At 42.2% G+C, this 27,810-nt stretch overlaps 1 protein-coding gene across 1 annotated transcript; it reads right to left on the bottom strand.

Annotated features, from left to right (window-relative positions):
- Positions 1–621: 621 nt before the first annotated feature.
- On the bottom strand, positions 622–27,810 carry MFSD9 (major facilitator superfamily domain containing 9). The gene is made up of 6 exons (XM_072135884.1): positions 27,537–27,810; positions 16,427–16,514; positions 15,182–15,225; positions 8,416–8,545; positions 5,323–5,532; positions 622–1,718 (listed from the first exon to the last, which is right to left on the bottom strand). Exons 1-6 carry the CDS (start codon positions 27,609–27,611, stop codon positions 931–933), a joined length of 1,335 nt encoding a protein of 444 aa, XP_071991985.1. The 5' UTR covers positions 27,612–27,810; the 3' UTR covers positions 622–930.

A 27,810-nucleotide genomic window follows, 5' to 3' on the forward strand; every position in this document is an offset into this window, starting at 1 on the left:
TACAACGTGGAAATGCTCTGGTAACACCCACCAGGAGCCCCTCAGAATCATTATCATATTTATAAATTTGTTTTAGAATGAAGGAGTTCATGAATAACAAATATAAGAAGATTACCATAGTCAAGGTGCCTGGACCTATGAGTAAGTGTCCCTGGTTTATCATGATGGGTTTTGATGGTATGCTTCCTTTAAATAGAGAGTCCATGCAAAAGTCATAGATTATGACTGAAAGGATGAAGAAAAAAAGCAGAAGGCTTCACTGATAGCTGTATTATAAATCTATGTGCCCAACCCATATGCAGTGTCCCTTTCATTTTCGGTTTGGGCTTCAGGTAGTTTACAGCCATCTTCTAATTAACAAATGACAGTAAGATTTTAACTCCAGACACCCATGATCCTTATTATTAAGGGGCTAGAACCAAGTACTTCATGTCTTTACACACCAACTGTCTTGGTTATCATCTGTGCAGGAACTACATTTCTCTATAGTAGCTAACCAAGATTTCCTCTGTGGAGTTGAAAAGTTAAAGGATCCGGATCCTTGTTCCTTTTGCTCTCTTTATCATCATGCTTTCTAGGCGTCAGATCCCCATGTAGTATGTATTACATTACAATGCTTAATAAAATGCAATATTTTACTGCAATAATTCATTTACACATTTGCTTCTATTGAGGCACTTACATGTGAATAAAAGCGCAAAAGTCATGCCCAGGCAATTCCGAATGTTCTCAATATGACCGCCTACAAAAGAAGTGCAGCCATGATACAGTGGTTATAAGTATCGTATAAATTAACATCAGTAGCATAGCCTCCAATACTGGTCCAGGCTTCTAAAGAAACAACTTTGTGTTTTACTCTGTAGGAATCAGTAGTTATTGCACATGCCCCTAGTTCAGATTCACTAATTTTCAGTATTAAAGAAAGGCTAATTATTCCCTTTTCATTTTGCTTTGTGCTGACCCATCATAATGTGATTTACTTTTATACATTAGAAATATGGATGCTAATGCCAATACAGCTCCAAGCTGTGGTGGGCCACAAGGACTATATTCTTGTGCAATTCCTGAGAAGAGGGGAACAAGTATGCGCCCTACTGATGTCACAGACTGTCCAACACCTATGAGAGTACCACTTCCATGCTTCTGCCCAAGGGTGAGTTCTAGGTCCACTATACATGTTCTTCCTATACTTGTAGAAAACGCCAAGAATGTTGAAGACAATACAACGATCCACATCTTAGGTGCCACTGAATATAACAGGATGGAAAAAAATGTGAGAACACTGGAATGTAACAACATAGTGTAGATGTTATATTGATAAAGTCTAGAAAGTGGTCCCAGCGAAAATCCAGCCAGAGCTCCCAGAGTGCTGCCATAGCTTATCAAATAGCCAGTCATCCGAGGAGTCAGATGGAATCTGTCCTCCATTGCCAGAGCAAAGTTACTATAATACAGCATCACAGCGACTGCCATTAGCAGGCGAACCAGAAAGATGTCCCACATCTGAGAAAAAGCCACACCCGTCACTTTCTTGAAAACCGATACAATCTGCGACCACAAGGTATGCTCTGAGTTGTTTGGTATTGATCCATTCATTTTCACTGATGCAGGTTCTGTATTATCAGATTTAGGTGTCTGGTTATGAGGAAAGCTCACATGGTTATAAGGTGCTGCAATGCTCCCTTTGTCTGGTGTCTGGGGCATCATCCAAACAAGACCTAATAATGGGAAAAAAAATGTTATTAAAATTCAACAATTATGACTGCTACTTAGGTGTACAGAGTAGCAGCAAGGGGCATCAGAGAGACAATGCTCCATGTGAAGCGGGATGCCCAACTCTGTATGTGAAGCACCATCACAATGAGACCCTTACAATCCACCCTCAATCATTTATAGGGCATACATTAGGTCTTATTTACCAAGGGTCTGTGGATGCACTTTTGGCGGACTTTCCGGCTTTCATGCATCAGAAATGGGGGGGGGGGGGATGCCGACTGATTCGGACTGAGTGCGAGATTTAACTTTCAATACAAGCACCAGGAAGAGGAAGGTGAACTCCGTCGGACCTGAGCGGGGAAGCGACACATTCAGGGTATCAGGCGCACGATCTTAGTGTATTGCGGCACAGTGCATTATGGTCAGACAATGCACTTTCTGTGAACTCCTCCGGAATGGTAAGTAAATGTTCCCCATAGTCTTTCTATTTTGTTTGCATACACTTGAATTTCCCTGCTGTGTACCCCATGTATGAGTGCACAGTATAGTGCATGACTTTTCTTCGGTGCTCAGGGGGATGGTGAGTATAAAGAAAGAAATCATTGATAGTAAGGCAGCATTCTTTCACACATTTCTGCAGTTTATAGCCGTGGAACACTTGGACATCACCTTTCCAAGTAGGTCACATGGATCTCTATATAATAATCCCTGCATTAAGTCACCAAAAAGAGCCTGCTACAAAGCTGGATCTCTTACTGCACAGCTGCTTATTTTCAGATAACCAGATAGGTCATCACAAGCCTGAGTGGTAACTTGTGATAATGTCCTAGACAGGGGTCCCTAAACTATTGCTCACATGCTCCCCCTTGAGGCCATTTATCCGGCCCATGAGTCTTGAGTGCCAGGCAGCCAGCTGCAGCACATCACTCCTAGTGACAAAACAGATCACACACACCTCCCAGACTGGTCCCTGCTACTATGGTAATCTGACGTCTGCAATGGAGCTGCTCCTGAAAGGTGTGATGTCCCGGGAATGGGCTGAGACTCCCAGGAAAGTGCTGGAAGTAGAGGAGCTTTAACTTCTGACTACATGTGGAGGAGAGAGAATTCACAGGGTAAGTGTATGTATGGAGGTAAGGTGGCCTGACAGGAAAGGATGATCTGAGGATTGAAGTAAGATCAGGGAAGCTGAACTGTAAAAAGATATGTATGTTACATAGGACTGCATGTCTAGTCCGGGCTGAGGTGTATGTTACATGGGACTGCTCCAGGCTGAGGTGTATGTTACATGGGACTGCTCCAGGCTGAGGTGTATGTTACATGGGACTGCTCCAGGCTGAGGTGTATGTTACATGGGACTGCATGTCTGGTCCAGGCTGAGGTGTATGTTACATGGGACTTCATGTCTATTAGGTGTTGATGTAGCATGTGTGTATGTTACATAGGAATGCATGTCTGGTAGGGATCAAGGTAGATATATAGCTGTATTACTGGGGGTGGGGAGGCTGTATATTGATGTATTACTGGGGGTGAGGTGGCTGTATATAGATCTATTACTTGGGGGGGGAGGTGGTTGTATATAGCTGTACTACTGGGGATTGGCGGCTGTATTTAGATGTATAACTGGGAGGTTTGTGGCTTTATGTAGATGTATTACTGGAGGAGGCTGTATGTAGATCTATTAGTGGGGGTTTGGCAGCTGTATGTAGCTGTATTGCTTGGAGGTTGGCGGTTGTATGTACATTTATAACTGGGGGGGTTGGCGGCTGTATATAGATGTATCACTGGGGGGCTTATCGGCTGTATAAAGATGTATCACTGTCGGTGGATGTATTAATTGGCGACTCTAAGTAGATCTGTTACTGGAGGGAGTGGGGGTTATGGGGGCGTTGGCGGCTGTATGTAGATGTATTACTGGCCCCTTATGTAAAAAGTTTGGAGATCCCTGTCCTAGACATTGGTCAAGTCAGGAGGAGAAATCCCACCATAACCCTCTTCTCTGCACCCGTGACCACTTAGAAAAAAGAATTTGAATGCTGGATACAAATTACCTATGTACTGCAGTGTAAGGCTATCATTGTGATCCTGTAGTCCTGTATAAAAAGTGGATGACATACATCCTAGTGGCAGGTTCCTTTTAAGCAACTATACCTGTGAATGGCAGTGGAACACAGTGCATATTAACTTATCACAAGGGGACATAGTAAGCTTAAATCAGTTGTCCAAAAGTTAAACAAGTACTTTGGCACAATGACATAAAATGAAAATCTACTCCAAGGTATCTTAAGAGTACGACTTTTTGGCTAAATACAAGCCCCAAGCAGAGACTACCAACACTTCCTAAAAATAAAAGTTCAGGATGTACACAGTTTGGATATTTTAGTTTCTTCAGTTATGGTGTTATATGGGTATGGTATGTTCAAAGTCAGTGAGCCGACAAGTGGCCTGACATGGCATTGGTTATATAATTATACAACCTGTCATCCATTCAGCAGATAACAAAAGATCCACTACAGTTATGAGAGAAAGACAGCATCCCCTCTTTGAATCTTGTCCTTAGAAGGTGAATACCACTTCAGATGGACTAAGAAATGAAACCACGTCATAACAAAAATAAGCCAGAATACTTAAATAGTGTGCAAGAATTAGTTTATTCTTGCTGCTTTCATACGAAATAAGAGGTAGCAAGTAGCAACCAGATGCTGATAATAAAATGCATTAAATCTATTGATTTTCAGCAAGTGCAACCACCTCTATAAAAGCAGACGTTCTGGCAGTTTGCTGGTCTGAGAAACTTAGATGTGCCTAGGAGATCATGGAGAAGTAATTCTGCTGCACATCAATCTAAGAAGGGTTATACAATTATTTCCCCCCCCAAAAAAAATCATTCTATATTTATAAAGATTATTTACAAGTCGAAAACATTCCAAAAGTTAGACCATGCAATGCTAAACTTGCAAATTGCAAATACATCTTAGCCTCAGTTAACATGTTAAATGTTAAAGTTTAAATCAGTATAAGAAAAAGAATGAACAAACACATTATATATGTACACACACACACACACACACACACACACACACACCACTTCACTTGGATATTAAAAAATAATTTACCAATGTGAAAATAATTTGCCATAAACTTAGCCAAGTTGTCATTTAGAAACGAGATTGTTGTCCTTGGATACCACCATTGCTGCTGGAGTACAGTATATACTCGAGTATAAGCCGACCCGAGTATAAGCCGAGACCCCTAAGAGAGACCCCTAAGAGAGAGCAGCGCCTAGCGCGATGTACAGGAGACAGCAGACGGGCGCGGAAGCCAGAAGAGGACCCACGCGGACATCGGGGGAGCAGCGCTGCAGATCGGGGCCACCGGAGGGTGAGTATATAAGTTTATTATTTTTTAAGTGTTGTATTTTAACTTGTGACTCGTGTATAAGCCGAGGGGACGTTTTTCAGCACATTTCTTGTGCTGAAAAACTCGGCTTATACACGAGTATATACAGTAATTGCACTCCAGAAACTCACATAAGGTACTGTATATAATTGAGCAACAAAAAGCAATATATCCAGGGCATCAATTTGCATAGATATTCATCCTTACCTGCATTGATAATGAATATACATGTACACAGGAGAGCAGTAATGTAAAATCCACCAGGCAGCTCCGTAAGGTAACCACCAACAACAGGTCCTAGGATAAACCCCATGCTGGATGCGGAATTAAACCTTCCCATGACATGAGGGCGCTCTTTCTCAGATACAAGGTCAGAGAGGAATGCTTTTGAAATTGAAAGTGAGTGTTTAAAAATTCCTAGAAAAGAGAACATACATATTTTTAAACAATTTTATCATTTTTCTGGAATGATTTACTGACAGAAACATCTGTTTTGTATCTGCCTTTTACATGTACAACTTATTTTCAGTTAATCCCCAGTTCTGAGCCCACTGATCAGTAACTCAAGGTTCTTTAAATGTAATCATTTATAGGTTTTTCACATTTCAGAGCTCAAAGACATAGTTTATCATAACTCATAACTGGGCGGTGTCTATTTTATGTGACCTTTACACTCTGATTTATTAGGTTGTATATTTCACCGAATTTCTGGGAAATTTATGATAACAGTGGTGAAAGGATGCAGCCAGCCAGACAGTTGTTGTACCGCTAAGCTGTAGTGGCCATTTCCTGCACTTTAGTATTTAAGACAAATTTTTACTTACAGGACAGCAAAGGCTAATGGATTCCATGAGTGGGGCTTAGGGCCTATGTGACTGGTACACTGCCTGGCCATAACCTTATGAAAACCCATTCACATGAATGAGCATCCTGACTACCCAAGTGCCAGAGCAGCAATTCCCCAGAACTGTGGGGTACACCTGACTACATAAGGAGGGTACCCCTAGACAGGGGGCAGATGTTATTAGATGTGAAGGGGTTAATAATTTGGGTACCATTACAACTGAATGGGTTGGTGAGCTGTGCCTTTAAAATGGGCTCTCACCCCACCCCTCATGAAGCCCTCCCTTCCTACAGGAACGTGTTGGTTTATATGGCTGGTACTCAAGTTGTCTCTCCCTCCCTGCGTTATTGAGATGTTATTTTCTTATAATGTATATTAATTTCAAGTCCCAACAGGACAGCTGGGAGTCAAGCTAGGCATATGGTTTCCAGGCTCAAAAAAGTGCCTTATTTTTTGGGATATCATTGGTTAATTTATAAAAAAAATATATAAAGCTGTGACCTAATTTTTAACTCAGCAAAAAGACTCAAAAAGTCATTTTTGGAAGTTTAATAAATTGCCTGTAACACAAATATCAGTAAACTTTAACAGTATAAGTAAAGGAAACCTAGCATCAGGAAATATACCTTCTGAGGTATTCCTGATGGTAGATTCCATATTCTATACTCATTCCTACACCGTTTTTTCATTATCCTGTTACCTAATCTAAGTAACTTAAGTCTTTATCTTTTATTTATGCAAATTACCTTTAGATGCTACTGGTGCATTTCCGATCGTCACGGAGTCTACTCCGCACCCCAGTAGCCTGTCGCTGCTCTGCCTCCTGTCCCACTGCTGCCCCTGCCGGTGCATGGGCAGTAAGTTCTGGTTCGGCTCAAGCTTCAGTGTAGCCCTGCGCATACACATTGCGGACTTCATCAAAGAGGCACCACCTCTACATAGGTATCACACAGAAGTCGGAGCCGAACCGGATTACTGCTCCTGCACGGTCAGCAGCTCGGTGGGAGGCAGAGCAGCAAGAGGCTTCTGAGGCAAATAATGATTTGATGCAGTGTTAGGCCTCATATACACAATGGGGCAGATTTATCAAGCGGTCTGAAAGTCTGAATATTTCTAGTTGCCCATGGCAACCAATCACAGCTCAACTTTAAAATATTCATGAGCACTGGTAAAATGAAAGCTTAGCTACGATTGGTTGACATGGGAACCTAGAAATATTCTCACTTTCAGACAGCTTGATAAATCTGCCCGAATGTTTTTGTCTGTGTGCTATCCCTTGATTCACCTGTAAGCACATGGACAAATGCACATATATAGACCCGAACAAATGTTGTGGTTCCAATGTGCGAGTCTGAGATGCAAAACTCACAGCAGGTCCTATTTCTACCCATGTTTGTAGCTCAGCCACTATTTATTGCTGGTAATGGCAAGTGAGCAAACTTCCAATGCTGATGACACTTGGACCACAATCAAGGACCATGGATCCATTGTTTTTGTCCTGTGAATTGCATATGCTTGTGTACATTTAGCATTAAAGGGAGCCTATCAGCTCCCCAATCACAACACAAGTAAAAGCAGCACTATCCAGACAACCCATTTCTGTTTACTAACATTCTGCCATTATCGAGATATTTCTATGAATATTGGCCTCTTGGTGGGCAGTATCACAGCTCTCTTATACAATGGGGCACATGCATCGTAAGTCCGGCTTTGTCCGTCTGTTTTTGGGACTATTCAGCTGGTCAGATGTATCTTAGCATTTTTCCTTATTGATGCATGTGGCATTTGGTCTTCAGTGAATTTTGCGACTTTTTCAAACAAAAGTCTCAAAAAAGTCTCTAAAAGCTGCAATCAGTTCTAAACTAGTTTCTACGCCTGGTCAAGGGCAGTCTTAAATTTGTGCCTTTTTGCAACCCTTTAAAAAAGGGCGCAACTTTCACATCTAGATTTAGGTGATAATTCAGGGAACACTGCAGGAAACTAGACAATGGTGAACTACGAAAGGAGACAAAAAAAAAAAAAAAGTACCAAATGAGCACAAACACCAGGAAAAGTCTCAAAAAAATTGAGAAAAAGGCAAGCTAAAGGCTTGATACATGTCACCCAATGACTGGCATCCACCAGAGGTAGACAGCATGCATATAAAACAGGCGCAGACCAGCTACTGATATGGATACAGGGAGGCTTCATTTAAATTAAAACCAAAAATGTAATAAATGATTCCCCTGACCACATGTATCCAGGAACCTCAAAGAGTAAAAGCACATTTCAATTTACATGAAGGAGCATAGATGGGAATATTAGGATTGATTTAGGGTAAAATGGTTCCAATATACTTTTGACTGAGGACATTTTAGAACATTGTAATATTGCAGTTTATAAATTGTCTAAGATTAGGGACACTAAATTACTCCTCAGCTCAAATAGAGTTAACTTTAATCTGGGTGAAGACTTACCCACAGGTATTCTAGCAATTGCATAGATGTAGATGTTAATGGATATACCAAGAAGACCATATCCAAGCGCACTGATAAGAATACAGGTTATCAGGGCATACCGTCTTCCAACAATATCGCTCCAACTTCCCTGCAGATAAAAAGGTGAACATTCATTAGTAACTATCCGCCAGTTTTTAGTCATTTTGTTTTTCCTTGCTGCACCTTGTGTGTCATGTTTATGAAGTCTTGGCGCCAATATTAGTCCTTTTTATTTGTGGTGTCTCAATTTGGGTGCAGCTTGGTAATCCCTGGTGCACAATTAGACCAGCTCTTTTTAATCCTCACATAATATGGAGACAGATCAGAACCCTTTCACTCATGCATCAATTCGTCATGCCCTTGCCCCACAATCTAACATCCCAGTCACAATTCCCGCATGATTTGTGCCCCAAAAACATAGACCCCACAATTGATGAACGATTTTTCTTTAGATAGAAGTTAGAAATATTGTAATGTGTTAGTCCTACAGTAAATTGCAGACAGGAAAAGGAAAATTAGGTTACAGCTGCAGTTTATTTCCATCTGTTTTTCATTATACAATACATGCATGATGTAAAAAGGTGGAGGGTGAAGATAAGGGACATGTTTAAGAGACCAGCGAGTTTTGGAGGTGTGCCAAAATCGGACCATTCTGGAATGCAGTATTAGAAATAATAAAAAAGGTATGCTCAATAACCCTCCAGATCTCCCCAATCACGTGCATCCTAGGATGGCTTGAGGATTCATGTGAGGGCAACACACTGACATTAACTGTTCCAAGACTATTATACCAAGCCCGCAAACTTATTGCCTCATACTGGATCCAACCCACTGTCCCTACCATTACAGAATTTTGTACAAGAGTAAATAATTATATTAGACTGGAACGAACGGTCTAATCGGAAACCAGGGGTACTTAGGAAGTTCGAAGCTGTTTGGGAAAGTTGGAAGTCTACTCCAGATTTACCATATGGAGCTTTGCTTAGCGATGCCATGATCCCCATTTAACGAGTAGAAGAGTGAATCTTATAATATGGTAAGGATCTAATAGCACTACCAGTGCTCTCCTAGGAATATCGGACATAGGAATCCTGAATAAATAATACCACTGCACTGCTTCTCTTGCCTGAGAGGGAGGGGAAGGAGAGGGGGGGGGTTGTTATTGTTGTCTGTAATACATGTATGTTGCACTATGTAATGTTTACGTTATGTTTGTAATTTTCTGTCATGAAAATGGAAAATGAAGTTGGTGGTTAATAAAAATTACCCGATATAAAAAAAAGCGAGTTACAAATGGTAAGAAAAGTATTGGTATCAAGTACTACACCTATGAACGGTAAATCAGACTTCACACCAGAAATGGCAACAGCCTAGAAAGCAATGCGCCTACATGGATGACAATATGGAGATTGGAGACTGTACAATATCTAATACAAGTCTATAATGATGTATGTTGTGCTTGCTAACAATAGGTGCACTTTAAGCCCTAGTGACTACGTCATTTTTTGTTATTTTGCCCTTGTTGCGTGCCAAGAACAAAAACTCTCTCTCTGTCAGTGTAAGGCCGCATTCACACGACCGTATGGGGGACGTATGTACGGTGCTGCATCCTGACACTGGTTGTGTGCGTCAGGTTCAGGACACAGGTTAAGGACACAGAGCAGCACTCAGCTGTATTGTACTGCTACCAGGCCTTCTACTGTCCAGTACTGCTCCGGGTCCTGATGCTAGCATATACAAGCACATAGCAGAGCAGCAGTTGCAGTTCTTCTCCTGCTCATGATGCCGGCATATACAACAAGAGAGCAACTCTGGTGATCTATTTATTGCTGTACTTAAAGTTGATCAGTATGATGGTATGGCCCTTAAAGCAATAAATGTTGTTCTATTAGGAACAGAACATTTCAAAGAAATGTCATAATTTTTTATAACTTATTATATGTTTGTGGTCCATTTTATCAAGACTCCGATTCCACAGCCCTGCACACGTCTAATAGCCATCATGTAAACATATTCTCTAACCCGAGTTGTGGATCTCAGTGATCCTTCCATTAACAAATGAGGGACTGAACAGTGCTCTGAGAGATGTTGAGGGCTTGGCCTACTTTGTTTATACCCAACCATACACATATCTTTCTTACAAGTTGATTCTTGAGCTGTCTTGTGGGTGCTGTGGTTTCCATGATACTTTTATGTTCTTAACCAAAACTCAGAGGCCTTTAAAACAGCTGTATTTATACTATAACCACATACATACTCTAATTATGGTTCAAATTAGGGGATTTCTAAAGGCTGGATTTTATTTGGGAGTAGAAGAGTAAAGGGGGTTTACTATTATGCATGTCATCAGCTTTTTAATTAACAAAAATTTGGAAAAGCACACATTTTCTTTAGACTTTAACATACTTGATACTTTGTTTTGGTCTATCACATAAAAGAGAAAATACAGAAACGTTTATGGTTGTAAGGGCTATGAATACTCTGGCAGCACACTGTATGTGTTTTTATGTGTGATATTGTCAAATAAAGAAAACATTTGTAAGTAATGTATATCACATTTCCATTCCACTCACCGGCCACCTTATTAGGTACACCATGCTAGTAACGGGTTAGACCCCCTTTTGCCTTCAGAACTGCCTCAATTCTTCGTGGCATAGATTCAACAAAGTGCTGGAAGCATTCCTCAGAGATTTTGGTCCATATTGACATGATGGCATCACACTGTCGCCGTAGATTTGTCGGCTGCACATCCATGATGCGAATCTCCCGTTCCACCACATGCCAAAGATGCTCTATTGGATTGAGATCTGGTGACTGTGGAGGCCATTTGAGTACAGTGAACTCATTGTCATGTTCAAGAAACCAGTCTGAGATGATTCCAGCTTTATGACATGGCGCATTATCCTGCTGAAAGTAGCCATCACATGTTGGGTACATTGTGGTCATAAAGGGATGGACATGGTCAGCAACAATACTCAGGTAGGCTGTGGCGTTGCAACGATGCTCAATTGGTACCAAGGGGCCCAAAGAGTGCCAAGAAAATATTCCCCACACCATGACACCACCACCAGCCTGAACCGTTGATAAAAGGCAGGATGGATCCATGCTTTCATGTTGTTGACGCCAAATTCTGACCCTACCATCCGAATGTCGCAGCAGAAATCGAAACTCATCAGACCAGGCAACGTTTTTTCCAATCTTCTACTGTCCAATTTCGATAAGCTTGTGCAAATTGTAGCCTCAGTTTCCTGTTATTAGCTGAAAGGAGTGGCACCCGGTGTGGTCTTCTGCTGCTGTAGTCCATCTGCCTCAAAGTTCGACGTACTGTGCATTCAGAGATGCTCTTCTGCCTACCTTGGTTGTAACGGGTGGCGATTTGAGTCACTGTTGCCTTTCTATCAGCTGGAACCAGTCTGCCCATTCTCCTCTGGCATCAACAAGGCATTTCCGCCCACAGAACTGCCGCTCACCGGATGTTTTCGGACCATTCTCTGTAAACCCTAGAGATGGTTGTGCGTGGAAATCCCAGTAGATCAGCAGTTTCTGAAATACTCAGACCAGCCCTTCTGGCACCAACAACCATGCCACGTTCAAAGGCACTCAAATCACCTTTCTTCCCATACTGATGCTCGGTTTGAAATGCAGGAGATTGTCTTGACCATGTCTACATGCCTAAATGCACTGAGTTGCCGCCATGTGATTGGCTGATTAGAAATTAAGTGTTAACAAGCAGTTGGACAGGTGGACCTAATAAAGTGGCCGGTGAGTGTATAGCTAAGCTACGTGTTTACTGTTGACCTAACCAGGCTCTGCCATGTGCATGGAGCGAGTACAAAAGAATACACTGTAATAGGAAACAAAGTTCAAAAATAAAATTGTTCTTCTTTTGTAATTACGGAAACATTTTTGGCAGTAGGAGTCTGGATAAAAGTCTGCTCATATGTATGATGCACTGTGTAGACTGCCTATATTACACAGAGTGAATGGCATGTGGTACATGTGCTTTTTATTTTGCACTGTATGTATGGGTATGGCTATTTTATTCACTGAAGTAACCCTTCTTTCAGGATACGATTAGATATTCTGGAAACACAGATGAAAAAAAATCTAAAGGAAGTTGTGGCCGGACAGGATTATAAACTAATGGCTAGCAGATTAAAAAGCGAGAGTCAGCTCCCAACTTCTCTCCTTATAAGGTTCAAAGTGGTAGATGCTTCCATAATAATAGTCAGAAAAAGCACAGCCATTTCCATTACAGAACAATGCTGGATTCCTTGTCAGGCAATGTAGTCACAGCTCTCAACACCATTAATCACCAGGTATGCCAAGGAAAAAATCTCCCCCACTGTGATGCCGAGCATTGCTGGCTTTTACCTTTGGCATCCAAGACCCTCTTGTAAATTAATCGGTGGTTCTGCAAAAGGACAGAGGGTTCCCACTGTTTCATAATTATTAATGTCAAGTGGTATTTGACTACTGCAATATACAGTTCAAACCAGAAGTTTACATACACTAAATAAAAAGACACATATGCATGTTTTTCACACTATCCGACATGAAATCAGAATAGACATTTCCTGTCTTAGATCAATTAGGATTAACACGATTATTTATATTTGCCAAATGGCAGAATAATGAGAGAGAGAAAAAAAAATGCTTTTTGCAAAGTCAAAAAGTTTACATACATTTCATTAATATTTAGTACCACTCAAGCTGTGTAACTGGAGTCAAAAGGATTGAGATTAGGACTTCTCCAAAGCATTGACTTTGTTATGCTTAAGCCACTTTGTAACCAGATTGGCAGTATGCTTCAGGTCATTGTCCAGTTGGAAGACCCATTTGTGCCTAAGCTGTAACTTCCTGGCTGATGTCTTGAGATGTTGGTTCAGTATTACCACATAATGTTCTTTCTTTATGATGCCAACTATTTTGTGACGTGCACCAGTCCCTCCTGCTGAAAGAGAACCCCACAAACATGATGCTGCCACCCCCATTTTCAATTTTAGTTGTCAGACCACAAGACATGTCTCGAAATTAAGGTCTTTGCTCCGGAGCGCAAATATTAATCTGGCTTTTTGATGTTTCTTTTGGAGAAATGGCTTATTTCAGGCAAAGTGGTACTCGTTTCACTATGGATGACACACTCGTAATGGCTTTAACAAGCATCTTCACAAGATCTTTTTCACAATTTGGACCTAATCACATTCATCTCTGGGACACAGAGTGGTATGATGGCTGGACATTCCCTATCTTGTTTGTATTTGCACAGATATATGAGGCACCTTCAGGTATCTGGAAATTGCACCCAAGGATTAACCAGACTTGTGCAAGTCTACAATTCTGTTCCTGATATCTTGGCTTTTTTCTTTAGTGCTTATATGTGTGACATCGTGGTAAAGTCTATGTTCCAGGCCTTAAAATACATGAACAGATGTGTCTCTAATCAACTCCAATTGATGATTCCAATGAACCTATCATAAGCTTTCAAAGACATGACATCATCATATGGGCTATCGCAAATTGTTTAAAGGTATAGTAATCTTAGTGTGTGTAAACTTTGGACTTAGCAGAAAGAAATAAAAATGCTTTAAAATTCTCTCTCTCTCGCTCATTACTTATATTTGCAAAACGCCAGAATAAGTTTAGTAATCCTAATTGACCTGAAACAGGAAAGGTATATTCCGATTTCATGTAAGATAGTGAGAAAAACCATCCATAAGTGTTTTTTTTATGTAAACTTCAGGTTTCAACTGTAATACCGTCTACTACTACTACTGTACTACTCTGAAGTGAGAAGAAGAGAGAAGACATGGAGGCCAGGGTAGAGGGGGACATAGTTATTGCTGCAGAGCTGGAGTCCTGAGGTTCTCTGCTAGCAACCACAAAACAACTCAGCCTAATTTCCATATTTCTAAAGATAACTTTTGGCATGGAAGGAGCAGCTGGAAAATAAATAAAGGCATAAGTGGCACGTTTGGGCATTGCCCTACATAATATAGCTGTTAGTTCAGGTATGTAGATTGCATTGATAGATTCTCTTTCAGATCAAAAAACGATTTAAAGTGGATCTTTCACCACCTTTGCCAACACCTATTTGCATTGATCCACCGATTCTGACACAGCTGAAATTATTTCTGTAGACCCCACCATTCTATATGTGGCAATATTTTCATCTTTGTACAGATAGGTGGTGCTAGGTGGTCTACCCTCATCTAGGACCCCTTACATGACAGTCGTCTAATTAGCATAGTTTTAATCCAATATGCTAATTAGGCCTTTAACTGTAAGTGAGTGGTCCTGGGTTGGAGCAGACAACTTAGCTCCTCCTATTTGACAGTTGAGATCTAAAAATAATAACATTGTTTACATGGGGACTAGAGAGAAAATTCCAACAGTAATATAATCAGTGTGGCAACAATTATCACTTGATAAAAAGAGTTAATGGAAGTGGTGAAAGGTCCTATTTAATCACACAGCCTTAAGCAATGTTTGTATTCATCAGCCACCATGTCTACCTGCATGCTTGCTGTAAATCAGACACGGGCACAAATGAAACACATTGCTGAAACTAAAGAGGCAAGGTGGTTGAAGTCAATGAGAGTGCTATCCCTCTATGTACACTCTACCAAGATGGGCCCCAGTCAGTCCACTAACCGATACATGCCCGTTTTTCCCTAGGATTACCCACGTTTGGTTAATGATATAAAATATGTCCAATGAAAAATACATTTTGCATGAATCTTACCACAACTGAGCTAGAAAAAAGTTGCAGGATACCATAGCAGGAACCTAAAATACAGAATATTAATGTTAATTTTGAAGGCAGCAAAAGAATATGTTCGTTTTCTACTTCAAAATATAAAATTCGACCTCCCTTACAAGAAGGAACTGCCCCTTAACAGCAGTAGCTGAGGCCATGATACATAGTCTTACAGCATACAGTATAGCCGTTGCATGCCCTGTTCGCTTCAGGTACAGTCCACATTTTCACAGTCACTGTCATACAGATCCCTCTGCTCAGAACATGAGTAAAGTATGTGCCCTACAAACCACACTTCCTGTGGTGGAGCTCATCTGTGTACACAGTGGTATCTTTATGTGATTAGTGTAGCGCTTTATTTACCAGTTTACATGAATCTCCTTCTACATTTAGTTTACAGAATGTATTTTGTTCACTTCTATCCCATAGGTTTGAATGTTTAGATACCATATTTACTTAACCACTGGTCCTCCTTGTCACACCTATGAGTCTGCAGTGAAAAGGGGCACAGTGGGACAATGGTCCTAGAGATAATGAGGAGTCCCTGTGATCAGGGGTTTTGTGGGGGAAGACCTCTTCAAGTCAATGGGGCATATTTATCGTACGCCGACATATGATTGCTCAACCGCTGCATTTTCGCAGTGGCATACATCAAGAGGCCTCGCCTTCCCCCCTCATGCCCCACTGGCGTGAAGGTGGTGGAGAGGGCAAAATAATAGCAAGTGCTAGCAGAGGCCCTGATAAATATCCCCAATAACTATCCATTTTAAAATAGTTTTCCACCTAAATAAAATCATGGTGAAAAGGGGTCTGGTCACATAATTAGACTTCAACACTCTGGTAGCACTGCTTCCAGCCCTCTGTTTATTTATTCACCAACACCCCAAAAACTCTGGATGTGGTCAAAGCCAGAAATGGATTTAGCAGGGAGGAGACGAACAGGTAGTTCCCATTTCTTTTCAAACCACTATTGGCTTTGGTAACACAATCTTTAAGTAAATAATTTCAAAGCTGGAATTGTGAAATTGCAAGTCCATTAAAAAAAATAAACCATACAGGTGTCAAATGTGATTATTTCAAGAACTGTACTTTCTGTAGTCTGTTCTTCAAATAACATATGTAAAAATGATCTTTGATATTCATGCATTCTTACATCCACAACATAGCAGATGGGTTCCATATTTTTATGAACCCCACAGCATTTTGTCATCAGCAAATATAAATTCTTACCTATTATTCCGGCTGTAGTTGGACTTGCCCCCAGTGATTTCATGTGATGGTTTAGCAAGGGCACAATCATACTCACACCAAAGAGGTCCTAGGAATAAATGGCAAATGTCATCACACTGCATACATGTGAAATGTTAACTTTATTAATTGTGATCTGTTGTATGGATTAAAAGAGTGTGGGACATTTAAACTAGATCTTCAAGAACATTCCCAATCTAGTTATCCTCTGCTAGTTATATACACACCCTAGGAACACTGCTAGGAATAGGAATTTCTGCAAACATCTGGAAACTACGATATTGTTGAAATACTACAAACTACTGGTGATCACCAATATTATGTGTACTACATGTACAGATGTCTGTCTGGGAATATCAGTTTATATATAGCTGGGGGGCTTTACAAAATAATGAATTAAAAAAACTTATACTTATGCAACACCCCTGCCAATACATAGGCAGGCTGGTAGTTGCAAAGAACGCCCTCTCCAGGTCAGGAACTGTTAGGGAGAGTCGCGAACCCTCTATGAAGATTCTGGAACCTGGACATTATGTAATAGCAGCTGTAGATCCTGAATGAGCAGGTAATAGTTAAGTGGGTGTCAGTTATTGACCAATGAGTTGGCTGTATTGTAAACTGGAGTGTGATTGGAGAGAGGCTACCACCTGACCAAGGGAGTATAAAACCCCTGTGCAGTGGGAGCATATGGTCCAGACTTGATGGTCCATTCCAGACTACAGGAGTCTGAGAGTGTACAGATAGACAGTGTTCAGTAAACCTTCAGCGCCGACACTTAATCACCATCAGGCTGGTGCACTATTCCTGAGGACCACTCTCCACAACCACTCCAGTACCAGATCGTCTGTTAACAGTTTTAGGCCCGTTGCCTGCTACTTGTTCAATAAATAACTGTGATTTGACTTGCACAACGTTGCCTCCATCTGATCCCTGGATAAGGCCGCTTACCGCCACTGGCTACCCCATCCATTACCCAAGGACTTATCTTACAGACACTCGGGGTTGCCCCAGCGAGAACCAGTACATCAGCCTCTCCCTCCATATTTCCTGCACACAGCACCTGCTGGAGACCTGCCAAGGCTGTGGAACAGCCCTCCGGTCCTTATACCAAGCACCGTGACATCAGAGAGCCATAGGCCGCAATCGCCAGCCACTCCAGTATTCTGGGCCCCGGCGCTTCCAGGCCCCAAGAAAAGGCTAGGCCCCAGCGGGGGGTGTTGCACTTACCTCTTTCCCGCGGCAGCACCCATCACTGATGGCTTCTGTTTGTATACTGAAACTCATGCTGTAGCGGCTGTATATGTCTGTCACCTCCGGCCTCTAAATGCAAACAGAATTTATGGACGTGCATTACCTCCGGGGCTCTGTATACAAACAGAAGCTGGCAGTGACAAGCGTTGCCGGGAGGAAAGAGGTAAGTTATCTTTGTAATTTTAAAGCCCCCAGCCATATATAAAAACTATATATATTCCTGGACAACCCCTTTAAGTCGCATATGGTAACAGTGGCGTTTGACACCCAGCTCCTCTATCCTTCAACTATTCTCATAAGAAAGAATAAAGCACGGATCAGTTCTCTGCTTCTAAGTATGAGGTAGGAGCAAGTTGAACATCACTTTAGTATTTTATTAAATTGCCTTTGCAAGAACAGTTAGGATTTAAATGAATCCTTATAAATTTTCTAAATGGTTTCTATACTTAAATAGACACTAACTTGTCATCAAAATTTGCACAAATCAATACAAGATTTTGATTTTGGCGTTTATAATTCTCTCTCCTCTTATAATCTGCTTTTCACTCCGAGATCTTAGCTGAAATACACTGAAGTGTCAGATTAGTTAGGCTACATTCACACTAACGTATGGGGGACGTATATACGGCCGACGTATATTCGGCCGATATACGTCCCCCATAGGCAGCAATGGGCGCACGGCACCCTACGGGAGCGGTACGGTGCCGTACACGTGCGGCACCGTACCGTTCCGTACCCGGGAAAAAGATAGGACCTATCTTTTCCCGTAATACGGCGCCGTGCGCCATAGGTTGCTATGGAGAGGGGCGTTGCCCACTACACTGCCATTGCCCGCTGCGGTACGGTACGGGCGGGCAACGGCAACGGTTCATTATCAACGCTAGGTCTCTAAACCATAGTACACAGAGAACTACAAAACAAGAGGCACAAACAGAGTTAAGAACTGCTGGGAAATGAAAAATACCAGTGACATTATTTTTATCTAATGCCCTGAATTATAAAATAAAAGGAGAAAGATTCAATCTACCAATCCTCTGTATCCTGAGTTTCCCACTGGACACTCCATCTTGGCACTTTAAAGGAAACCTACCACTGCTCGCATGATGAAATCACACGAGCACACCATCCTGTAGGCTATTTAATCCTGATGCCGGCACATACTTTAGTCAAGCACGGCGATCTTTAGTTTGGCAAAAAAAAAAAATGCATTACACACATATGTAAATTACTACCCCTACTTATCAGCTGTCTATTGAGGCCTTCCAGTTGTTAATTTTTCACGCCTCAGTCTTTCTACCTGCCCTCCTTCAGGTGCCGAGAGCTGCGACGTCAACAAGATTTCACCACTTATCACTGGCCGGCTATGCGAGAGTTAGTGTCTGCACATGCACGATAAGTGCCAAGAGTTTGGTGACAGCTCTCGGCACCTGAAGGAGGGGGGTAGAAAGACTGAGGCGTGAATAATTAACAATCGGAAGGCATCGACAGACAGCTGATGACGTAGGAGTAGCGTCGGAGGGAAAATTTACATATGTGAGTTAATCATTTTTATAGCTACGGTAAACTAAAGTCGTAGGTTTCCTTTAACGCTGGCACCAGTCACATTTCTGTGACTAAACATTCATCAATGAATGTAAAATATTCAGGTAAAAAAAAATGGACTGTCATCTAATTTTATCTTAACTTATAACCGACCCTTTAACCCCCTAAGGGCCCAGCTAATTTTCACCTTAAAGGGGTTTTTCCACAAACTAAAGTTAGGCCCTATCTATGGGATAGGGCCCAACTTGCCGATCAGTGGGGGTCTCAGTGCTAATTAATGGAGCAGACCTATATAAATTAATGGAGAAGAGCGGTCATGCCGTCTCTATAGAGCGGACGGAGATCTTGGAGCGCAGCGTTTGACAATTCCCATCAGCTCCATAGCGATGGAGCAGAACAGTCATGCACGGCCGTCTGCTCCATTAATCTGTCGGACCGACGAGGGGTTCGACAGACCTCTCGTTCTCGCTATCTGTGGGGGTCTCAGCACCATGGATAGGGCCTAACATCAGTTCATGGGTAAACCCCACGATCTCAGCTGTTACAGCAGATGTTCCCGCACACTGTCACCGTTGACAGTTGTTACAGTAGTAAAATGCATACATAATTTTGCATGATGAATTTGCAGAGAAAATCCCTTGTTTTTGCATCGTTGTCTTCTAAGAGGCATAACATATTGGGGCAGATTTATCAAGTGTCTGAAAGTCAGAATATTTCCAGTTGCCCATGGCAACCAATCACAGCTCAGCTTTCATCTTACCAGTGCTCATGAATATTTTAAAGGGAACCTGTGATTGGTTGCCATGGGCAACTGGAAATATTCTGAAATATTCTGACAGCTTGATAAATCTGCCCCATTGATTTTTTATGTATAGCAGTGTATTACAGTAGGCAACCTATGCAGCTGCTGATATCCACACTGACAGATCCTGTCATTGTGCTGCTGAAGGCAGGTCTGCGGTCCTTCATAGGACCACATGGCTGCCAGTTATACAATCGTCACCGCCCAAACCCGGCGCGGGGAGGCAAACATAGCGGGGAGACGTACTGAAGCCAATCTAGATGCTGCGGTCATGTTTGATCATGGCAGCTTTCAAGATACCAGCTGTTACCTCAGAAGCCTGGGTGTCTTTTCTTCTAGCTTCTTAAGCCCTTGTCTATACAAAAGAAAATGCTTAAAAAAATTATGCAAATAAACGTAAGGGGCTTCTGGCATGTAAGTACTGTATACAGGCAGTCCCTGGGTTACGTACAAGATGGGTTCCTTGGGTTTGTACTTAAGTTGAATTTGTATGCAAGTCGGAACTGTGTATTTTACAATTGTAGAAACATTTTTTTGTCCCAGTGACAACTGGATTTTCAAAATTTTTTGCTGTAATGGGACCAAGGATTATCAATAAAACTTAGTTACAGACATCTTACAGCTGATTATTGCAGCCTGGGACTAAATGTAAAACATCCAGAGAGCTTCACAGAGGGCAGAGGGGTCCGTCTGTAACTAGGGGTCGTCTGCAAGTCAGCTGTCCTTAAGTAGGGGACCGTCTGTACTTGGTTTACAATTCTTAAACCTGGTCGTAGATTTCCTTTAACTTCTACAAATTCCAAATACAATTATAGCTACTAGCTACTGCAGAGTGAAAGAGCACATGTAAAAATAGCAATGTATGGAAGGTCACTTTGTGTAGTAAACCTGTACCACTCCATGAGAAAAATATGACAGGAGCAGCGTCCATTCTCTATTCTATACATTACCTTCTGTCAGCTAGTAGTATATGATGCATATGCTCTCTGCAGTTGTCTCTGACCTTCAAAGCCCCTGAACAGTTGACTTCTCTGTAGACCACGTATAGCCAAGATAGTTAGTAAGTAGATCAGGCAGTCTTCAGGACACTTACAACAAATTTAGCTTGTTTTTCTGAATCAGCGTATTAAGACTCAATACTACACACCATAATTTTTAATAGGAAAAAGGTGCTAAAAAAAAAAAAAAAAAAAAAAAAAAAAAAAAAAAAAAAAAAAAAAAAACACATCCTGGTCTACTGGCCTATCCTGCTGAACAGGCCAATTAGCTTAATGGAATAGGCCTATTCATTGTGCCAAGCCTTAGGGTTCAGTTACACGTGGCACTTGCATTGCGTTTAGAAACACAATGCAAGCACATGAGGACAGGCCTCAGGCCATCACATATGCGTTTCCATGGAAAAGCGTGCGCTCGGTAACCAGCACTTAGTGTCTAGCATTGTTTTAAAGGGAACCTGTATACAAAGAGTCTTTGTATAAAATGTAGGTTTTACAGAAAAAAAAAAAGATATGTTATATAGTACCTTTCAATGCCATGTGCTCGGTGACTAAGCACTTGTCCCCCGGGAGTGGCTATAGAAGAGCAGTTCCCCCCACCCTTGGGAAACTGCTCCTCCATGTGTCCTTTTCAAGTATATGAAAACGCCCATCACCAGGCTTAGCGACGCCCCCTGCTCCTCTATAGCCACTCCCGGAGGACAAGTGTCTTGCCCACCCGATGCCACTTCCCAGCCCGCCCGATGCCATGCATCAGCCGCCTGCTGCCACGCACCGCCGCCCTCACAGCCAGCAGGTGTCAGTGGTGGCAGGCAGCTTGCCTTGGAGTCGGGCAGGCAGGAAAAGTAAGTTGGTGGGCCTAGTCAGCACAGCAGATGGAGCCCTATTAAATTGCCCTGTTACTGCTGTGCTGCAGTGTGCCGATGCGGGCCCTTCCCCCAACAGGTAGTAAAAATACACCCTCTGCGACTGCGATCTCTTCCTCTGTAGGAACAACCGGGCAATCTTATATTGATCTCAAACCCAGGGAGGATTCATTTATAAATGTAGAGATATCCATTAATACAAATATTGGTATCTAAGCCGTTAGAAGGAATAACTTCCTAAAGACACAAAGATGTTTTCCTTCACACGTCACCTGCTTAATTGATACCTACTTTTTCTCAGATAATAAACACATTATTCACAGCCTTTTTTGGAACAACTCTGTTCACAAGTGCTGCTCTGCCCCAGGGACCAAAAATAAGCTTCCATGGAAACTAGTTCACTGTCAAGAAAGTTCTAATCATTTTGGACAAATATACAGCAGCTAGAAAATTTAGATTTTTGGGTCCATGGCCCAAGTGTGTTTTTGATGGGAGAAAAATGTTTTTTTTTTAAAGTTGAAATAAATGAACAAATACTTTCCCTGACCATCCCATAGCTTCAGATAAGCTAAATATTTAATAATAATAATAATCGTTATTTACGGTATATAGCGCCATCTAATTCCGTAGCGCTGGGGAACAAACAAATAAAATAAGACATTACAATGTAACAACAGTCATGTGAAACAATAGGAGAGAGGGCCCTGCTCGCATGAGCTTACAGTCTATGAGGATGAGGGGGTGACAAAAGAGGTATAAGAGCCATACAGGGATAAAAGATGACAGTGACCAGCTGTGATTCATAAGAGGAGAGATAACATGAAGAAAAGTTCCTACAGAGGAAGTGACTAGAGTAAAAGGCTGTACATGGTAAGAAGGGTGATGACTTGAAAAAATGTTACCTGGGATGTAAAGGCTATATCGGGATATAGGTGACAGTAATTTTTAAGAGAGGTAATAACATATAGAAAAGTTTATGTTTTCCTTCTGTAACTCCAGTATCTGGAAGTTTCACTGAGAAAGAGCACAATAATGGTGGGAACATAAAAGAAGGTTCATGTGCCTTCCACCAGAATAACTGGAGGATATACTGCAGTAAAAAGGACAATATGCAGGAACATTTCTTCATGACATCATCTTTCTTACATGGTACAACTATCATCTCTCCCGCCAAGTCCATCAGCTCCAAGAGGGATATAGGAGCTTTCCTTTGTGTTATCACTCCTGTTACCCATCACAACCAGATTCTGTGTTCTTTACAGGAACCAGTGTTTCTCTCTGTACAGCCTCCTGTGTAGCAGAGGGATATTTGCATCGATTATTTTTTTTTAACCATGTTAAAATAATTGGGAAATACATTTTCTTCCAATGAAGAAAATGGCACAACTGATCACTGTGGAAAAGCTTCTGCAGAATCAACTTAGATATTTACACTAATAGCAATGTGGATAGGAGGAATAGATAGAAGCTGCAGATATAGGAGATACACACAAAAACAGTGTGGACACTGGGGTAGGCAAGGTATTTTTTTTTTTTTTTTTAGATTTTTTTGAGTCCGAATCCTGATATCAGGGTCCAAAAGGTGTAGGAGAGAACATTTTGCTTCCATATAGTTTCTAGATTCTTTAAAGGACACCTGTCATCAGGTCTGTGTCACTTGTCCTGTTGGAGCTGCTCACAAGGATCCCATCCCAGCCTTTATCTAGTTATTTCATACATTATTCATTGTAAAATCATCTATTCTTTATCATGTAAATGAGGCTGGTCACATGGTCAGAGGCAGTGATGCCACCCCTGTTACCCCTCCCCTCTCCTCCCCCTGCTCATGTCTGTGTGTAATGTATAGTAAAGCATTGCTAGTGTGTGTGCTGCATCTGCTGACATGCTGCATCCTCCTAATATACAGGTGAGAGACACAGACATCAGATACACATGAATCTGACATATTCTGCTGTAACATGGCTGCCTGGAGCTGCTGTATCTCTCCTAAACACACACACATGCACTCACAGGCTGCAGGAGGCACCAGCACCAGGAAGCACATCATTATACAGGTTGTCAGTCAAGCACTGGGGGTGTGGCTGTGCCACCCTCTCATGAATAAGCTGGACAGCTTGAATATGTTTCCTGCGCCTACAACCCACTAAACGGATTCTGCTGCTAAATTTTAACAGATGGACATTACAGTGATACTTACCAATACTTGGAAAATCCGTATTAGATAATTGATAAGAGTTCCTGATTTTTATGCCCTAGGTGCACTGATTACAGGTGTTAAAGAAATAACGTAACTGCTAACAATGTGTTATTTTCAGGATGCAAAAAATTTCTAACAAATATAAAGGTGACATGTACACAGTGTTCATGTGAATCCTGGCCCCAGGAGACCCTGGTAACAGCAGAGAATCAGAGGAAAATTAGCGGCTGTACTTGTATAATGTTTTCCAACTATAACGCTTACTTAATGTTAGTTATTTAGTATTTGCATATGGGACATCCAATCTGAAAAATCCAATGTAATTCTGAGCTCGAAAAAGTTATTTATTTGGATTATGGGATATGTTCGGAGCTTACAATCATTTATGGGCTCATATATTTTGCATAGGTGGTCTCTTCTTGGCAAAGTCATGACACAGTCATGCACAATACATCCACAAAAGCTTTAAAACTATTTCTAGGTCTACTAGCGTTGTGAGATTCCATGGTTGGTATTTCTGGGGCAAGTGGTTGGGGAGTTAGCTGGAGCAGCTGATGGCTAAATGTAGCTCCAGTTACTTTAGAATCAGAGTCATCAATGATGCTACAGAAAGAAACAAATATAATAAACCTTTAGGTTATACAGGCAGTCTCCGGGTTACATACAAGATAGGGACTGTAGGTTTGTTCTTAAGTTGAGTTTGTATGCAAGTCGGAACTGTATACTTTATCATTGTAACCCCAGCCGAATATTTTTTTGGTCTCTGTGACAATTGGATTTTAAAAATGTTGGGTTGTCATAAGAACCAGGATTAACAATAAAGCTTCATTGTAGACACCTGTGGTAACTGTTATATCTGTTTTTTGTAGCCTAAGACTAAAGTACAGTAAATTGCCAACATCCAGAGGTCCGTTTGTAACTAGGGGTCGTATGTAAGTCAGGTGTTCTTAAGTAGGGGACCGCCTGTATTTTATTTTCTGAGTGAGCAAATTTCGACTAAGTTCGGGAACGTCCATCAGATGTCAGAATGGAGAAAAAAAAGTCTTCCTTCATAAGTTCCTTCTTCAGAAAAATTTAACTGCAAGTTTCATTATTTTTTCTTTTGTAATTGAAAGCAAACCAAGACCGCAGTTTTGAGAATGGGACCCTGAGCATCATAGTGGTTTATAATGAGTCCACTCCTCCTTACAAAAAAGCCAAGCTGTGATCAGGATACAACTTTTTTTTTGCCTTTTTTTTTTTTGAGACTTACCGTATTTTTTGCCCTATAGGGCGCACCGGACTATAAGGCGCATTAGTCCGATGCGCCTTATATATGTAATAATTACATATATAAGGCGCATCGGACTATAAGGCGCGGGTCCGGGGGCCGGGGGCGTGGCGGGGGCGTGGCGGGGGCGTGGCGGGGGCGTGGCGGAGGCGTGGCGGAGAGCCGACATGACGTGACGCGGCGACGGGACGCAGCGACGGGACGCGACGCCGAGACGCGACGGGGAACGCGGGGAAGGTGAGCGGGGAAGGTGAGGGGGAGGTGGAGGAGGGCAGCGGATCATACTTACATAGGTCCCCGCTCCAGGTCCCGCTGGAGATCTGCTGTCTCCGGTCTCCGGTAGCGGGGACCTATGTAAGTATGGTCCGCTGCCCTGTGCCCAGCGCCATACATAGGGCGCACCGGACTATAAGGCGCACTTTGGATTTCCACGGAAATCCAATGCTTTTAAGTGCGCCTTATAGTCCGGAAAATACGGTATTGCCATTTCACAAAGTTTGTCATGGTATTTTTTTTCAGTGGAGCGCCTGAAAAAGTCACAATTTTTTCCACAATCATGGTAAAATGTCACAATTTGTGCAAATAAACTCCAGTCCAGAGCAAGAAGAAACAACGGTTTGTGGGTGAGCGGACGGCGGGCAAAATTAGACCAAGTCTGACCTGGTGTAGTTTTGCGTTAAAACTTTTCAAAAGAACACAGGTACGGGGCGAGAACGCATTGTGCTCGCACCCTGTACTGGTCACCATGGTTCTCTGCGCCCCCTCCACGCCGACATGGTGTGAAGGTGGCGTATTCCCTATTTTAATTGCAAATGAACGCACTGCGCAGTGATAAATCTCCCCCAAAGTCTCAATCAACAAATTTACATGCCTAAGTTATCAACCACTAAGATAAATCAGGTAAGCCCAAAGCCCTACAAAAAAAAATCTCAAAAACTATCACTATGAGACCTGCCGTCTGTCCTCTTGTTCCCTGGAAATTATATCACTTTCACAGATAGGACAGATAAAAACTGAATACCTGGGGCAGGCGGGGGCATTATTATCAAGACTGGGGCAGGCTGGGGACATTACTATCAATACTGGAGCATTATGGGGACATCAAGAGAGGGGCAGACTAGGGGCATTATTATCTAGACTGTGACGGAGTATATTAATAGTAGTAGATTATTATTAAGCCTGGGTCATAGTGGGGGCTTTATTAATACTGGGGCAGAGTGGTAGTTCTTTGAAGGGCGCTGCTACCATGTTTGCGATTGTCGCTCCCTGTGATGTCATTGGGGAGTGGCGATCGGTTGCCATGACAGCCTTGGGTTTTTGTAAGGGTGTATAGTTTCTGCAGATTTGTTACACTGTGCCAGCAGCACATTGTAATTAATCGTGTGTAAAAGTGCCATGTACTGCATTACAGTATTAGCCTCGTAGTACAGAAGAATAACATTGTTAGGGGACAATGGGGAAGTGCAGAACATAAGGGGGCACACTTACTTACAAGTTCACTTGAGTTCACTTAAAGTGCATTGTCCGTCTATAATGCTGCGTGCGGCGATTTAACTAAGATCGTGAGCCAGAAATCATGAAATGGCACTTCCCTGCTCAGGTCCGACAGAGCTCACCATCTTTTTTGTGGTGCACCTTTAACATAGGGCGTGGAACACAATTTGAAAGTTAAATACAGCGCTCGGTCCACATTAGTTGGACTGTCCGACAGCACACCCCTAATTTGTGTCACACGGAAGCCAGCGCAGCTGCCAACAAACGTTTTAGCCATAAATAACGTGAAAAGTCTGACTAAAGTGCAGCGCGACCCTTAGTAAATGAGCCACAAGATGTCTGTAGTTCTATCCTGTTACTACACAATGAAACTAATGGAGAAGATAAGGAACAAGAAGAAATACAATACAATCTCCTCTATAGCTGTATAAGGTAAGTACTGATTGTGTGTATACATGTAGGGGTCTGGCCACTACTAAGTATTTGGTACGTGTACACTGACCCTTGTATCCCAGGTCTGTGATGACCCTGACAATCACGTTATACAGGCTGACGTCACCAGCTATACAATCACAGTCTATACACATCTAGTTGGATGTCATCCATAGCCATACATCGGCATCACCTGCAGAGATATTAAAGCCACTGGGAGGGCTACATACACTAGTCACTCACCAAGAAGCCCACCAAGTGGAGGCAATGCTGCAGGCTCCGCCCATTCGGCGTGCTCTTTGGAATGAGAGCCCCCATTCTCCATCCTCTGGAAGGCAGACCCACAGTGCAGCCGCTTTATGCAGACCTACTGCAACCAGCATGGAACCCGGAACTTGCCGAGTATGCCGGCGGAATCAGCCGAGCCTTACTGCGCATGCGCACCTAGCTGCCAGGCGCCGGCTTCTGTAGCTGTGACGTGGTGAAGTGCATAGCTCTTCCTGTGCTCGCTCTGAGT

The sequence above is a fragment of the Engystomops pustulosus genome, chromosome 2 (genome assembly GCF_040894005.1).
Source record: "Engystomops pustulosus chromosome 2, aEngPut4.maternal, whole genome shotgun sequence".
NCBI lineage: Eukaryota > Metazoa > Chordata > Amphibia > Anura > Leptodactylidae > Engystomops > Engystomops pustulosus.